General features: G+C 40.6%; 1 protein-coding gene across 1 annotated transcript; it reads right to left on the minus strand.

Moving 5' to 3' along the window:
• Window positions 1–2,703: 2,703 nt before the first annotated feature.
• On the minus strand, window positions 2,704–16,128 carry rab38a (RAB38a, member RAS oncogene family). The gene is made up of 3 exons (XM_033631702.2): window positions 15,770–16,128; window positions 8,453–8,733; window positions 2,704–3,975 (listed from the first exon to the last, which is right to left on the minus strand). Exons 1-3 carry the CDS (start codon window positions 15,969–15,971, stop codon window positions 3,820–3,822), a joined length of 639 nt encoding a protein of 212 aa, XP_033487593.1. The 5' UTR covers window positions 15,972–16,128; the 3' UTR covers window positions 2,704–3,819.
• Window positions 16,129–17,010: the final 882 nt, after the last annotated feature.

The following is a 17,010-nucleotide window of genomic DNA, read 5'->3' on the forward strand; positions in this document are numbered from 1 at the left end:
GATATTTTGGCAGGCAACAGTCTCAATCAAATGTTGGTGGCAATGCTCCATCCAGTTGCAATTTGGCATTAAAAGAAAAGAAGCGGTCAGATGTTGGCAATAACCATTTCTGTGAAGTGCACAACAGCAGTGTTTGATTTGAGATAACAATATCCTGTCAAAATTCACCCATTACACAAGTACACAGTGTACACATAAAAGTGTACTACCAGAAGTATTCAATTTAGACACAGCTGGATTAAAAAACATATCATATATATAAGTAAATCTAATTTAAATGTCACAATTCTTCTTTGTGTGGTTGCTTTTTTGTCCTACAGTGTGATGGTCACAGCCGACACTCTTTAAACTCATTACTTTGTTATCTGCACAGGTTACTTTCATTTACATCACACAGTCCAATTTAGAATCTGTTTATTTGCTTTTAACTTTACATTGTTTAATTTAAGTGTACACATTCTAGCATTGTAAGGTTACAAAGGCAAATTGTTTGATATTAATTATCTGTTTCTTTGTCTCCGAGTTACTGTGGTTGTCCGGGGAGGTCCCTTCCTGGTGGAGCAAAAGGCATGGCTGAGGGCTGAGGACACTTAAATCCTGGAGCCAGCTCATTGGACCAAACCATGTGCTGCCATGTCATGGGGGGGATTTGGATTTAGTTAGTTTTGCTTTGTATTTAGTTGTAGTTTTTGGTTACCCCTTGTGTATTATTTGAATTGTCTGAGCCACTACATATGCTCCCTCGTGTCTCATTTTGACAGGTCAGTTTGTTCAGTTATCACCTTGTTTAGTTATTATATTGGGTATAGTTTTGTTATGTTGACCTTTTTATAGGCCTATCTGTCCATTTCTTGGTTTGCGATTTTTCATGCATTTTTGGGGGAAATAAAAACCCACAATTTTGTCAACAACTCCTGTGTCCTTGCTGCCTCACTGCTTGGTTCCTAACATGACGAATTGGTGCTAGTCATTGAGAGGGTGTGTGGGTCAGCCCCAGGTTTGCCTGTTCTTTGCTGTGACAGCCAAGGTGGAAGCTACACTTGGTCTTAAAGAAATGATCATCAACATCAAGAAATTCTAGGTACAGTATGATGTATTATGTTTCCGAAACAATGGACCACTACAGTGTTATCTGGTATGAAGGTAAAGACTGTGCAGTTCCAGCTGGCTGCAGTCATATGGCAGGTCAGATGCAGGTCACTGAGTAAAGTAAATCAACAAACAAAACTATTATACTGGAATCTGAACTCTCTGTGAAATCGGATTTTCATCATATTTAGTGGGGTTGACTGGTAACTCATACTGTGAGAAAAACATAACCCTCTCCTAAGAGGAACTGAATGAATGTTTGTCCATGAGCCTGAAATTTCCTAAAAAGAGAGACACTGTAAATAAATCCTGTTGTTCAGTGCCAGAAGACTTAGAATTGCATAAACTGAAATGTGTTATGCTTTCACTGAACCTGTGAATCTAAAAGGTATGATGCAGTCTGATTTTTAGCAACCGCCTTCTAACATAATACACCATTTATTTCTCATGTGGGTCCAGCAATGATGATGATGATTTGGAAAACGGTGCATTAATTAGCTGCGTCTTCAAAGGATATCTGACCTGAGTGGTTGTGAGGTTGCCGGCTGCAAAACTTTTACTCTTAGAAAAATTGGTTCATAACAAGGCTGATAAAATTACATGCTGCCTGTTTGTGGCAAGCTGCAAGTTTGTTAGTAATTTAGCCAGAAAAATAACAGGAGGATGTCAGTCACGCGCAATCTGGTCACAACCTAAAAACAAACTAACTGCCCACAGATATAAAACCCTCAAATTGATTGTCATTGCACCAGGGACACTCTCTAAATAAGATTTTCTCCACCAGAGCCCCTTCTAAATTTCTGCTGTTTGACTGGTGTATATGACTTAAAACAAAATATCTGGATCTGCTTACGGGGACACAGACATGCTCTCTTAAAACAAGGGAAATAATGGTGAAATGTATCCCGCATTAAAACAAAATCCACTGTATATTTTATGTTAGAAAACACCATGTTTTTAACAGTAGTTTAGCCCACTGTATCAGAGTGATTTAGATGTATGAATGCTCTCAACTCACCCAGGTGTTTTCACTTTGTTTTCTGATTAGGCCCCTTCTCAGGGCTGTGTAGATGTGTACCACCTTTGCTCAAAAGTATTTTCTTTCATATGTAATGTCACAGTGTCAGATGTTCATATTAGACATGGCCAAAGTTTCAAAAATGTGCCGCAAAGTGCCGCATTTTTCCATTACAGTCATTCCCCAAATGGAAGTGTATTTTGAAAGAAGACAATGCATTTAACAGGCAGAACTTGACACGGCGTCCCAGAACGTCAACAACCAACACACCCAGGGTACCTTTCATAACATATCTTGAAGTAGAAGGTCCATAACCAAACGTCGATATGTGACAAGGTCGGAGTAAGAATGTGATTTGAACAGTAAAACCTGTTAACGTGTCCTTGTAAAAACCCAAAATACAAGTATGAACCCAGAAATTGCAAAAAAGCGTAATAGATCCCCTTTACTCAACAGCCCCCTCACTCTCCTGTAAATCTGTCGCACCTGTTAGGGCGGGACTATTCACACCTTTACCATCATTGGTCCAAATTGCTAGAGTGATTGAAAAAACCCGGGTGTGCAGACTAAATCATAAAATGACATCCAGACATCGGTCAGTAAAGCGATGGTTTATTCATAAGAACATGTTGAAAACTGGATACATCTTTGGTTCTATAATCTGTCTTATTATTCTGTATATAATATGTACATGTTTGTATATATATATGCATTTATCCCATAATTACAAATATTACAAATATCAAACAATAGAATATAAATGTAATATAAAACCATTGAATTAGAATGGAAACTTCTTTCTTTAAGACACAAAATGTTGGTCATAGTATTTTGAATACATTGAAATGAGTGGAGTTCTATCACAGTGATGGAAAGTAAGGTACATACCTTTAAGTGCACTTATAAATAAAATACGTAGTGACTATATCTATTGAAGACATTAAATAAAATGGTTTGTATTAGAAAAGGCACTTAGATCAATATAATCTGTTATACATTACTGCAGGTGGCAGATGTGCATGAGGGAAGACATACAAAGACAAATGACCGTGTAAAACAAGATGAAACCAGATCTTAAGAAACCATAGCTAATAATGTAGCTGTAGTGTTATCAGGACTGAGATTGATTTGCTTTGGATATGTGGATAAAAACGGTATATAAATTTGCTTTTTGCCTGCTTATTAGCCCAGAATGACACGTGAGAAACTAAAAGATGTCTGTGAGAGATGAGGAGAAAACAACAAGAAAGAGACACAGAAAAATAAAGAGTGGGCAAGAGAAGGAGGGAGAAAGAGAGACAGCGTGGTTCGTAAATAGAGATTACATCCATGGACCTTTCTACAGATATACTGTGATTTGCTGCGATCTTTCTGTGCCTGTGTTCATTAACTGTGTCTCCATGGTAACCCACGTGGCAGTGTCAAGGCTTGAAGTCACCCAGAGGGTGACCTTGCCTTTGACAAGCGCACACAGCTGCATCCATCTCTCTTTCTGTCTCCATTTCTTGAGCCAGCTGCCTGTCTGTCATCCGCTCACCCCCACCCACCCACCAACCCAACCACTCCACCTAACCCGAGCTACCACACAGGAAAAACAGTTGGCAACCCTACTACCTTCCTTAAAAAGTGGTTCTCTCTCTGTCTCTTGCTCACAGACAGACTCGACTTTGTGTCTAACGAGATACAAAAGGACATCCACCTGTCGGGGGCAGTTACTGGGATCTGAAGCAGGAAGAGCATGTCCCGCCTTTGTCATTCTCTAATTGGGGGGTGATGGTGTCAGGGACTTCTGATTGGAGCATGTCATTCTCACTGGCAATGATGTGTTTCACCAAGCAGTTCGCCGCTTCATCGATGTTGATGTTTTCCTGAAAAGAGAAGGAAAAAGTAAAAGAAACAAATAAAAATTGAGATTGAAATATGAGGAGGTGGGAGAGAGAAGAGAGGAGGAGGCAAGAGAAACACTTTTTTTATCAAAGAAACAAAAGTGCAGCAGGAAAAATCTGTGGGAGCAGGTAAGTGAAGAAAATGGACCGTTACTAAAGCAGCCATGATGTGAACACAAAGTGAAAAGGGAGTTTTACATAAATTTCTCCCCAGCTGCTGCCACTGTGTTGCTGCTGTGGGGGCAGTGACAAATGACAATACAACCTCATGCTTCATCTACATACAAACACGATGTGATGACTGATCAAACAATTGTAATGTGTGAAATCTCTGAATTGAACAATAGCATTAGAGTGTAACAAATACAGACAGTAAACCAAAACAGAAGTTTCAACAGTGCGTCTACATGTACAGTATTAGAAACTATTCTCAACTTGAATGTCAGTGCATTACACGCTCTAGCAGATAAGGTATTGAGTGTCTCCTCATTTTGGACGAGCTGGCTACACTCACAATGATAAAAAGGCTATGGTTACATAAAAATACTACACAAGCACTCACATACAATACAGATGCCAACCCAAATTAACTGTAATGATTAATCTATGCAAATTGTATTCCTTTTCCAATCTGTATCTCACAACGTCAAACAAAATTCATCCAAAAATAATTTCTTAGGTCCTGGATAATGTGAAAGACTGTGTTTTCTGTTACAGGTGAGTAGCTTGATTTGTCTTGCCTGATTCTGCCTATTCTGCCCATCAAAATAAAACACAAATGCAAAATGACCATTCTGAACAGCACCCAGAAATTAGACAGCACCAATACAAAAGATTCAGAGCGACTTGGACCGCAGCTGAAGGCCAAGAGAAATAGAGAAATGGCCCTGGGCGTTCAAGGGAGGTTCACATGAGGAGAGGACCAGCAGCACCAGCGAGTATTAATGAGACACACACACACACACACACACAGACATGCACACTCGTTCTTAATATGTGATGCAGTAGCAGCAGAGATGCTGAATATTCATAAGATCTAACAGTGTGCTCAGTTGGATGTGACATGGTGCCGTCTGCAGCTCCCTGAGCTTCTCCCACATACAGAAAAACCCCTCTGTGTGCCATGTCGTGATCTATCCTGCTTACTGTTGGATCTGGAACAAAGGATTCTTGTGCATGCAGACCGTGTGCAGCATCGTTGAAGATAAAAGTTTGAAATGATTCTCCTGGCATGTTATTTGGCAGTGAGCTCAGAATACTTTAGATATCATCCTGATATGTTACAGACTCACTTAAAATTCAAAGCTGTATACTTTCTAGTGGTGTCACAAAACTGGAATTTCTAGCTTCTCTACAATACCTTGAAAAAAAATATCAATACATAAATACCATTTTTTAATACCACAGAAAAATGGACATAAAAGGCATTAAATGTAAAACTTATATTAAAAGACAAATATAACAAGACTGAGAAAACACAGCTGATGAAGAATTAGGTAACAGTGTATCGATACTGTGTAAAATAAGCATTAACACCATTTCAAATATTCAGAATCCATGTATCGATAAATTAATTTTTTTTGACAACACTACTTTCTTATACAGATGACACTTGAGGCATACGGATTTAATGGTCAATGGTTTTCTATATTCATAGTTATAAATATGATGACTCTTGGCAGGATTTCACAAAACAAAGAGCTGTATGGGCTTTGAACTGTGCAGTGTACACCGAGTCATCAGTGCAGCCATCATTTTTCACATACCAGCTCACACAGCGTGACCATCTACAATTAAAAAAAAAGAAGAAAAAAAAAGTCACATGATTTGTGGTGGCGCCTCAGTTCGTTTACTGGTTTATTGCAGGCTCTCAGTGAGTGTGCCACACTGTGAAGCCAATTTGTATAAACACAACCTCCGAGTCCGTCATGTAACGCCACTGGGCCCAAATATGAGTTTTTCTCATATACTTATATTAGAGGAAATGTCTGTAAAGCAGTGGATACATTTTGTTGAGCGTCAGAACCCTGAAATTACTCATTTCAATATCGGGATTTGATCCATTCATTCTAAAAGTTTCCCGCATTATTGGGCTCCATGGGCCCAGTGATGCTGGCTTATTTTATGCTTGGGAAGCCGAACCACTGAGCAAGGAACAGGGGCCCGTCTCAACACTGTATCAAATTGTCTTTGTACATCCGTGGGTTACTGCCTCGATTTCAACTGCTCCAATCCTAAATTTATCTTTGGCAGCTGGGGTGGCCTTTAACAAAAAGGTACATAACTTCCAAATGGATCTACAGTCTTCCACAAGATTTCTTTTGGGAAGACATGGTCATGAGCCAAAGGACAGCTGATTAACAGTTCATGCCAATAGGGTAGCGGCCTATAACAAAAAAAGCATATAACTTTAAAACGGATTAATGTGACATAACTAAACTTTGTAGACAGACAAACACACATAGCCACAAACACTCATAGACAAATACACACACATCATTGTGCCATGTCTCCTTTCACAGCTCATGAACTGGTTGTCATAGGGAGGTGTCATTGGATGAGTGACGAGTGTTTTTGAGGTTGTGTGCCTGTGTGAATGCATGAACGCTTAGATGCTTGTGTGTGTGCTCATTCATTTTCCGTAACTGCTTATCCTGTTAGGGGTCACAGGGGGACTGGAGCCCACCCAGCTGACACTGGGCAAGGGGTGGGATACACCCTGAACAGGTCGCCAGACTATCACAAGGCTGAGACAAAGAGACACACAACCGTTCACGCTAGATTAAAATTAATAAACATTTTCTATTGCCTTGGTGAAGGCACACACTGAGTACTCTCTGCTGTCAGTTTGACACAATTATGCACCTCCGACAGCTACAGTGCACAACAACACAAGAGAGAGAAAGCACGTCTCGGCTTTTTTCCCTCACCTACCATCCAGCTGTGAGATTCCTGCGCCACATTAGCTGCTATCACTATCAGGCTTGTGTCGGTGTCTCACTGAGTTAGTGTGTAGGTGGGTGAATCCTCAGCTCATCTCACAGTCAGAGCTCAGTCACCACGTTCTTTCACTCCTGTCTGCGTCTAAGAGTCTTGACTTATACGGTACATTTATTTGTTAGTTTAAAAGTCTTATATTTGTGTTTCATATTTTCAGGTGTTTTCCCCTGTTTTCAGTCTTTGTGCAAAGCTAAGCTAACCATCTTCTAGCTCCAGCTTCCTATTTAACAACCATGACGGTGGAATCAGTCTTAAATCACGTAGGAAAAAAGCAAGTACTCTCAAAATAAATCCGTATGTGATGAAGACTTCCTGTCGAAACGTCTGTGTTTCTGGTACTGCCACCCAAGTTGGTTTATTAAATTTACCAAAAGGACATTTGTGAGTGCTGGCATTTTTCCCTTTGGTGGAATCAGTCTTCTCATCTAACTCTGGGCAAGAATGCAAGTCAGGGTATTTCCCAAAATGCCCCACTATTCCTTTAATGTCTGTATCCATTAGTAGAAATCAGGGAACTGATATATTCCCTCATCATTCTTGGACACCCTCCCTGGATGCGAGAAGAAAACTGATGCAAGTGCAGCTGACCTGAAATAACATAGTGGGAATGTCTGCTGTGAGACTCAGATCTGCTCACTGACTGAAGCAAAAACTGAGTAGACTGAGAGTCTGTTAAGCTCAGCACTTTTAAAGGAATACTTCCCCAACAGAATGATCATTTGTAAATCACTTACTCACCCAGTGTAGCCTTGACTTCACGAGGAAAACATAGTTATTTTTGCATACCTCCCCAGTAAATGAGGAATCCAAAACGGAGAGAATTCTTCATGACTTGGAGTAAGAGAGGCAACAACGATAAAACTATACCAAAACATCCGTTTACAAACCGTCACACAATTTGTGCAGTATAATGCGAGTCTCATTTATCCAGTCATATGCTCACTGCTTCCCAAATGCATGTATTTTACACCACAACCTTACTATTTAAAATACTTCCTCATTAACATTCTCATGGGAGACGAGTAGCCCGCCTAGGCAAGGACGTACTTTGAACTCTGCTCTTGCATTCCATTGAGCAGATTCATCGCGCATTTTCTCCGTTTAGGGATTCTTTGTTCAACTTGTTCAACTAAGTTTTCCTTGCCAATTAAACGTAACGCATGGTGAGTAATTGAAATAGAAATGGTCATCATGTGGGTGAAGTATTCCTTTAAAGAATTTCTTCACTTCCTGAATGTGCCTCTGTGGTAGTGTCTCCATGGGTTAATCAGGTGTTTGGTCTGCTACAGTCCAGCTGGTAGGGCGTAAGATGCTTCTCAAGGACATCTGAACAGGAAGGACACGCTTGCTTGAACCTCAGCGCTCCATCGAAGGCTACTCTATGTAGCCACAGCAACAATCCTGACAGCTGTGTTGCTGCTTTGTATTCATGTATGTGTGTGTGTGCTATCTTTCTCACCTTGGCAGACGTCTCGTACCATCCCACAAAGCCATTCTCTTGGCAGAACTGCTCCATCTTTATTCCATTATTGGTCAGAACGTCCCGGCCCTGGTCACATTTATTGGCCAAAAGCACAGTGGCTACATGTTTCCCATTGGCAAGTGTCAGTTTGGAATCCAAGTCCTCCTTCCATTTGGTGACGGCCTCAAAGGAGGCGGGCCTTGTGACGTCAAACACGATGAAGGCGCCCATGGCCTCGCGGTAGTACACGCGGGTCATGTTGCCAAACCTCTCCTGACCTGGAAGACACACACGGACAAGGACATAGATGTATACACACAAAGAACGAGACTGCAACTTTGGTACCAGTGTAAAGATGTAAAGACGTGTTATACTTTCACAGATGCACATAGAAGAATTAATCTTTTTATTTTGATCAGCTTTATGCTGGCACTGAAACAACAGCAAGTGATGCTGCTTCACCTCAGCGGCAAACAGACACAGAGGCATGCATCATCCGATTTACTCATTTTATCACACCCCTGTCTCAAATGTGCTACCATGCAAGCATTCCCGACATACCCACTCTCTCTCTCACACACACACACACACACACACACACACACACACACACACACATAATTACATGCATTTTTTTAACTGTTAGATCTGCAAAAAGAGAAAGATAAGATGTAGATACGGACAGAGGCAGGATAGGAGGAAGAGAGAGAAGTCTTTGGTGTGTGCCTGCCTGTGAACTGTAAAAATTCCTCAGGGTAAAATTAATTCGATAAGCTCTGTAGGAATGTTGTATCCTCACAGATTTTTCCCATCCATAGCGTCTGCTAGAGCACCATCAGTACCAGCCTCACAGTTCAGCTTGTGGGCAAGACATTTTCACAGTGTGGAGTAACTCCAAAAATCTAAACCGATCCTTTCAAAAGCAGTTTGCATCCAGAGGAAGAGGAATCAAGATGGTATTAATTTCAGGGTTGTCAAATATACAGCCCATGGGCCAGAACTAACCCACCAAAGGGTCCAATCCAGCCAAGTGGACGACTTCACGCACTAAATATTGATGTACTTGCAAAGGCTAAGAGGAGCCAAGTTTCAGGAGCAAGGTAAACAACAATACTGCCTCAGAGGCTTTTCCACCCTGACCAGAACACAGCAAAACATATTCAACTTGATATTGAACACTGTACAAAATACTGTCAATCAGCAGCTTCAGTATAAAGAAACATGTATCAGACTTCTGACTTAAAGCAATACCTTTAGATTTGTGAACTGTTGGTAAGGCAGGGATAACTTCACCTGCTTCCTGAATAGCTTCCAGGTTAGTTTGGTGTGGGGATGCCAGCCTTACTACACAGGAGTGGAAATGTATAGAAAAATTCACATGTAATGGTACTAAGTAGAGTTTGATACCCCTGCTTTACATGCAACTGTGTTGAGGCCCACGGGATCATTTGCTACTCACCTGGCGCCTTATTTCGGAAACTTCCTAAGTTTGAAATCCGATCTTATCTTAGTTTAGGATGACAGTTAGCATTCTTAGCCTTGCAGAAACACATTTCCTAACTGCATTTAGGAAAGAAAAAATCCTATCTCATCAATTTAGCCACAACTGTCCTAACTGAGGGATTTCCCACCTTATGAGTCCTAAATTAGGATGGCATAGACTCTGTCCTAAATTCATGAAAACTGCCAAAACTGCTCGTCCATCCACTGCACTTCACCCACAAAATGGCCGTCTGTAAATCAGTTTGTCATTCCATGTTACCTTGAATTGGTGAAGTCATTTTTCTTTCTCACATGCCTCATGAAACATGGCGAACATATTGATTTATCGGGGGGCCACGTTTAATGCAAACTCTCACACAACTCGAACAGAATAATCCAATTTTGCTGAAAACCATATGATTTAAAACTGAACTGAAAGTGAAAGCTATCTATGCTTTCTTTGAAGCCAAACTCCATTGCTAAGGTTTTTCAGGGAATATTCATGTTCACTGTTAACTGTGGAGACATGCAAGAAGAGTTTTCTTCACAAATTCAAAGTAACACGGCATGACTAACTGATTTACAAATGGTCATTTTGTAGGACAAGTATTCCTTTAACATAGATGCAGGCATGACAGGATGAGTACAAACCGAAAAATCTAATTTACAGTTGTAGTTAGGATTTCTTAAGACAATATAAGACAATATAAGATAAGATAAGATAAGATAAGATAAGATAAGATAAGATAAGAGCTCTGACATAGGATAGCACACACCCATGAATTTAGGAATTGCCTCTGTAATAGGAAGATAGGATTTTTCCTGTCTTTGACACTTAATAATAATAATAATAATAATAATACATTTTATTTCTTAGGCGCCTTTCTGTCACTCAAGGACACCTTACAATGGATAAAAGACAATGCACAGTACACAATGTAATCAATTAAAATAATTTAAAATAAAATTACAAAAGAAAATCACAAAAAGTACACACGAGTAAAAACAGTTAGATGTGGACAGGAAATGGGGTTAGTGAAGGGAAAAGGCGATCTTAAACAGGTGTGTTCTGAGTCGGGACTTGAATTGTGATAGTGTACTGATGTTCCCTATTTCGGGTGGAAGAGAGTTCCAGAGCTGGGGAGCAGAGCGGGTGAAAGCTCTGCTCCCCATGGTGGTGAGACGGGCGGAGGGGACAGTCAACAGAATGGAGGAGGATGATCGGAGGGTGCGAGAGGGAGTGGCGATGTGGAGAAGACTTAAGTTAACACAGGACAAGCAGTTAGGATATTTTTTTCTGTAATGAGGCCCCTGCTTTCCTGCACAGGTGGATCAGGGCACAGGGTCAGCTGCAGAACAGCTGGGAGAAGGTGTGTCTAGTTCAAGGACATGTCAGAAGGTAGAACACTGTATTAGATACGTACAAGTATCATAGTGTCATTGTATACCTAGTAAAAAATAATGTTCCCACCTTTCTGTCTGAGCCAACTAAAACATACCAATGTTTTCTGGGCAATGATCAAGTAAAAATACTATAAAATGTTTTCAAACTTTACAATATGAATATTCATGATTAAATGTGTTCAGAAAAAGACAACAATATCAATTATGAATGCGAATCTGCTTCATTTAAACTGTGTGGATGTAGTTTGATCAGATTTGACAGACAGTGTATCATTTTAATTTAAATATTTTTAAATCATGATTGATGCACAGGTTTAAATGACATCACCTTTACGAAACTGAATCTTTCCAAATTATACTGCTAAAAAGAACTCAGACAAAAACATAAATACATAAATCTCTCATATAAAATAAACCAAACTGTCTACGATGGCAAAAACTTGTGTGTTAATGTGTAGACCCCTGTGCTGATAGTAAGGAGCTGATGGAGAAAGCAGAGCCTTTAAGGTGCAACGGCTTCATTGATAGAAATTAAATGTGGTAATGGTAATTATTATTCCATCGAGATGAGGGAAGGCAGACGCCCAAAACATCAGGAGTTCATCTCAGTATTGTGTCAAACCTGGTCTGCAGCCAAAGACTCCCACTCAACATGTACAGTACAGGCCAAAAGTTTGGACACACCTTCTCATTCAATGCGTTTTCTTTATTTTCATGACTATTTACATTGTAGATTCTCACTGAAGGCATCAAAATTATGAATGAACACATGTGGAGTTATGTACTTAACAAAAAAGGCGAAATAACTGAAAACATGTTTTATATTCTAGTTTCTTCAAATAGCCACCCTTTGCTCTGATTACTGCTTTGCACACTCTTGGCATTCTCTCCATGAGCTTCAAGAGGTAGTCACCTGAAATGGTTTTCCAGCAGTCTTGAAGGAGTTCCCAGAGGTGTTTAGCACTTGTTGGCCCCTTTGCCTTCACTCTGCGGTCCAGCTCACCCCAAACCATCTCGATTGGGTTCAGGTCCGGTGACTGTGGAAGCCAGGTCATCTGCCGCAGCACTCCATCACTCTCCTTCTTGGTCAAATAGCCCTTACACAGCCTGGAGGTGTGTTTGGGGTCATTGTCCTGTTGAAAAATAAATGATCGTCCAACTAAACGCAAACCGGATGGGATGGCATGTCGCTGCAGGATGCTGTGGTAGCCATGCTGGTTCAGTGTGCCTTCAATTTTGAATAAATCCCCAACAGTGTCACCAGCAAAATACCCCCACACCATCACACCTCCTCCTCCATGCTTCACAGTGGGAACCAGGCATGTGGAATCCATCCGTTCACCTTTTCTGCGTCTCACAAAGACACGGCGGTTGGAACCAAAGATCTCAAATTTGGACTCATCAGACCAAAGCACAGATTTCCACTGGTCTGATGTCCATTCCTTGTGTTTCTTGGCCCAAACAAATCTCTTCTGCTTGTTGCCTCTCCTTAGCAGTGGTTTCCTAGCAGCTATTTGACCATGAAGGCCTGATTCGCGCAGTCTCCTCTTAACAGTTGTTCTAGAGATGGGTCTGCTGCTAGAACTCTATGTGGCATTCATCTGGTCTCTGATCTGAGCTGCTGTTAACTTGCCATTTCTGAGGCTGGTGACTCGGATGAACTTATCCTCAGAAGCAGAGGTGACTCTTGGTCTTCCTTTCCTGGGTCGGTCCTCATGTGTGCCAGTTTCGTTGTAGCGCTTGATGGTTTTTGCGACTCCACTTGGGGACACATTTAAAGTTTTTGCAATTTTCCGGACTGACTGACCTTCATTTCTTAAAGTAATGATGGCCACTCGTTTTTCTTTAGTTAGCTGATTGGTTCTTGCCATAATATGAATTTTAACAGTTGTCCAATAGGGCTGTCGGCTGTGTATTAACCTGACTTCTGCACAACACAACTGATGGTCCCAACCCCATTGATAAAGCAAGAAATTCCACTAATTAACCCTGATAAGGCACACCTGTGAAGTGGAAACCATTTCAGGTGACTACCTCTTGAAGCTCATGGAGAGAATGCCAAGAGTGTGCAAAGCAGTAATCAGAGCAAAGGGTGGCTATTTTGAAGAAACTAGAATATAAAACATGTTTTCAGTTATTTCACCTTTTTTTGTTAAGTACATAACTCCACATGTGTTCATTCATAGTGTTGATGCCTTCAGTGAGAATCTACAATGTAAATAGTCATGAAAATAAAGAAAACGCATTGAATGAGAAGGTGTGTCCAAACTTTTGGCCTGTACTGTATATCTATGTGATTTCAAGAGGCTGAACAGTATATAAAACCCCCATAATCTGCCCTAAACCAGCTTCACTCACATCTTCATGCTATATTGAGCAGCTGGCCATGTCACCCTGTCGGCCCTGAGCATAGAAAAAATGGCAGTCAAAAATAGAACGGTTGAAGTTATTATTTGTCTTGGGAAACACACAGCAACAGCAGGTGATTTATTACATCTGTGGCCTGAGAAAACTTCAGTCCAGCTTCAGATCCCCAAACAAACCCACAGCAGTGCTGGGGAAAGTAAATCTGTTTTAAAAAGGACATTTAATCCACATATTTGTTTTGTAACCTGTGATTATTTGACAATGGACACATAATATGGCCCACATAATATTATAATGGACAGACTGTGCGGATTTAAGATTAACAGGCTTTTTCCAAGGCCTCCACGACTTCAGAGTGACTGTAGGGAGCACATACAATACAGACCTATCGCTCTGAGGGAGACACTCATCCTTCGTTCACAATAAAAGCTTTCTGTATACAAGAGCTTGGGCCTCAAATCTCCCTCACATGAGTTTGAGACACATGACTGCTTGCGCTCACTGGAGAGGGCGCACAGGAGGGGAGAGAACAGCAGGTCAGAGGATTCTTCTAAACCTCAGCCGACACTCATGTGAGATGAGACTGCTGTAGCCTTTAGGTTTCATGTCCTTCCCAACAGCAGCCCACTCAAAAGCCTTCATTATTTCAGTGTCTGCCAAAGGCACTCAAAGCATTTCAACACTGACTGCGAAAAGATATTAGAATATCTTATTTGCACAGAAGATATTTTCTACACTCTTATCAAAAGGACCGGGGCGGGCATGTCATATCTGAACCTCGATAAATGCATACAACAAAATAAATTTTAAAAAAGGTGAAGAATACAGAGTATCTTAAAGGTGAGGAATGTCACGCAGTACATAAGATTGCAGAGAAAAGGCAAGTGGCCACTGGAGGCAAGACAGAATTACTGTTACAGAATACAGATACAGAATATATGTATCAATGAATTAATTCATGAGTAACATGACTTAAATCTTAAAGACAACTCAGATGCCACCTGCACATGGCCCCACAGAATAGAGCAGATTTAATTTTGTTTAAGAAAGGTGAAAGGTCATAAATACTTTCCTGATTTAATAACAACAATATATATGTAGTGATATCCATAATCAATATGTGATGTTTTTGGACCTTGGTTTCGGAGAAAGTTTCTCTGTCTGGATTTGTGTGTGAGCTGCTTGTGAGTATAAATAAAGAGAAACATGTAATTGCGGCAATGCATTGCCAAGTGATTTGAAGTGAGTAACAGGTCAGCTGGTGCACATGAGGAACATTAACCCCGGATCACAACTGTGACAAAATAGTCTCATGCTCATGCTCTGAATCGCTGTCTTTTTCTTTATCACTAACCTCAAACTATCTGTGTATCTAAAGTACGCAATTCTTTGAAAGTCAGGCCATGACATCTGAGTTGAAACAACGTGTTTATTATCAATGTTCTATTGGAGCATCTGAACACTGAAAAATATTCAATTTATGATTTGGAAAGTTTTGTCTCTAACCTTAAACAACATGCATTAACATTGGGAAAAAATGATTTTCATAACCACCACATTGAAAGATTGTAGAGCAGATTCATTTAACTATGTGATATTCAAAAAAAGAATAAGCAACATAATTATAAACATAATTTCCTCCAGGACTAAAACATTAATGAATTTCCAAATGTAGCCTTCAGCTATTTTTACTTAGAAGGACATTTTCAAATAGACTGAGTGAATTTATTTAATTGTCTATCAAAGTAGTTCAATTTTCAATTTCATCTGAAAAACAAACAACAAAAATAAGTATTTTCTCAAGAGTATTAACCAATAAACTAATATCCATCTATTTTAGAACAATGTGCCCTGCCATATGGGTTACATCTGCACAAATCCCAACTAATTTCTAATATATTTATTCATTTAAAGATACTAAATCGACTTTTCTCCTTTGTTGTGGCTTCCTAAAAAAATGTATAAAGTTTGAGTCAAAGAAAAGTCATAGAACCGCCTGGAAATTTCAAACTTCAAATCAAATAATCCCTCATATTTGTTTGCGTAAAAGTTGGACCGTACCTGCAATGTCCCACAGCTGCAGACGCACCGTCTCCTGGTCCCAGTTGAGGACTTTGAGTGCGAAGTCCACGCCGATGGTGGCTCGGTAATTGGGGCTGAAGTTGTGATGCACATACCGCTTGATGATGCTGGTCTTGCCCACACCGAGGTCCCCTATGACAAGAATCTTATAGAGATGCTCCTTGTTGTGGTTGTTCTGCATGGCGACCGAGGAGGGCGAGAGCTGAGCATGAATCCACCGTTGTGGAGAGGGCCGGGGGATGAAAGGGGGAGACGCGCAGGACGGCGCACAGAGGACTGAGGGGGAGCTGGGAATGAGTTCAGAGGCGAAGCTGGAGAGAGGAGAGGGGAGGTGAGGTAACGTTACGCCCTGGCCCGCTGGGGGAAGCGGAGCAGAGACGTCTGGACCTTGTGACTCAGGCAGGGGAGCTGCCTGGGAGTGCCGGGATGTATTTGAAACACCCAGTGGACGGTGGGAGAAGTAATTAGATTACTTAGAAAAGTAGCAATCCATTTGAAGTAAAAGTCTTGCATCTACAATGTAAAATAATTGCCAGCAAATTGTATTTAAAGTTTCAAAAGTACAAAGAGTGGTGGAAAATAACTACATTTACTCAAGTGATGTAGGCTACTTAAGCACAATCTCCAGGTACCTCATAACTTTGCAGACTCAGATTCATAATACAAAATATAAATCAACAAATACACTATGGCTTATTATTATGGATAATTATAACACTATTGATGAAGATGAAGAAAATGCAATTATTTTTATTGTCACTGTATATAAATACAACAAAACTCAATACACAGATTAAATTCATTTCAAGAGTGATAAATTAATAATAAAGGAGGGGATATCATTCATTCATACTCTAAACACACACATGCTGCACACATACACACACACAAGCAGTGTTAACAGCTGTGAACGTGAAGTAAGAAAAAAGTCAAATAAAACCACCACCTCTTGGCGATGGTGAGGCCTTCTGTGTTGAGCTGGAGACCCGCTATCGCTACAGTCTGTGAACATTGTGAAGACACTGGTTTCGCTTTTAGCACGTAACCTTGCAACTATTCTTTAACTACTCGCAGGAGAGGCCACCTGGAGGGTGTCTTCAACTCCCCCTGAAACACAATCAAGGAACTACGGCTGCACAGATGACCTGGTCATTCTATTCAGCAAGTCATCCTGGGAAGCAGCAGAAGAGGGCCTCTCTGAAGACATGAACATCCTGTCT

The sequence above is a fragment of the Epinephelus lanceolatus genome, chromosome 4, assembly GCF_041903045.1.
Source record: "Epinephelus lanceolatus isolate andai-2023 chromosome 4, ASM4190304v1, whole genome shotgun sequence".
Taxonomy (NCBI): Eukaryota; Metazoa; Chordata; class Actinopteri; order Perciformes; family Serranidae; genus Epinephelus; species Epinephelus lanceolatus.

Bases quoted from the DNA above. Each gene is read 5' to 3' on its own strand.
- rab38a (XM_033631702.2), bottom strand. From the start codon at position 15,971: ATGCAGAACAACCACAACAAGGAGCATCTCTATAAGATTCTTGTCATA. The intron at 8,734-15,769 runs GTACGGTCCAAC...TGTGTCTTCCAG, and splicing joins GCAGCTGTGGGACATTGCAG to GTCAGGAGAGGTTTGGCAAC. The intron at 3,976-8,452 runs GTGAGAAAGATA...TTCTCTTTTCAG, and splicing joins GGTACGAGACGTCTGCCAAG to GAAAACATCAACATCGATGA.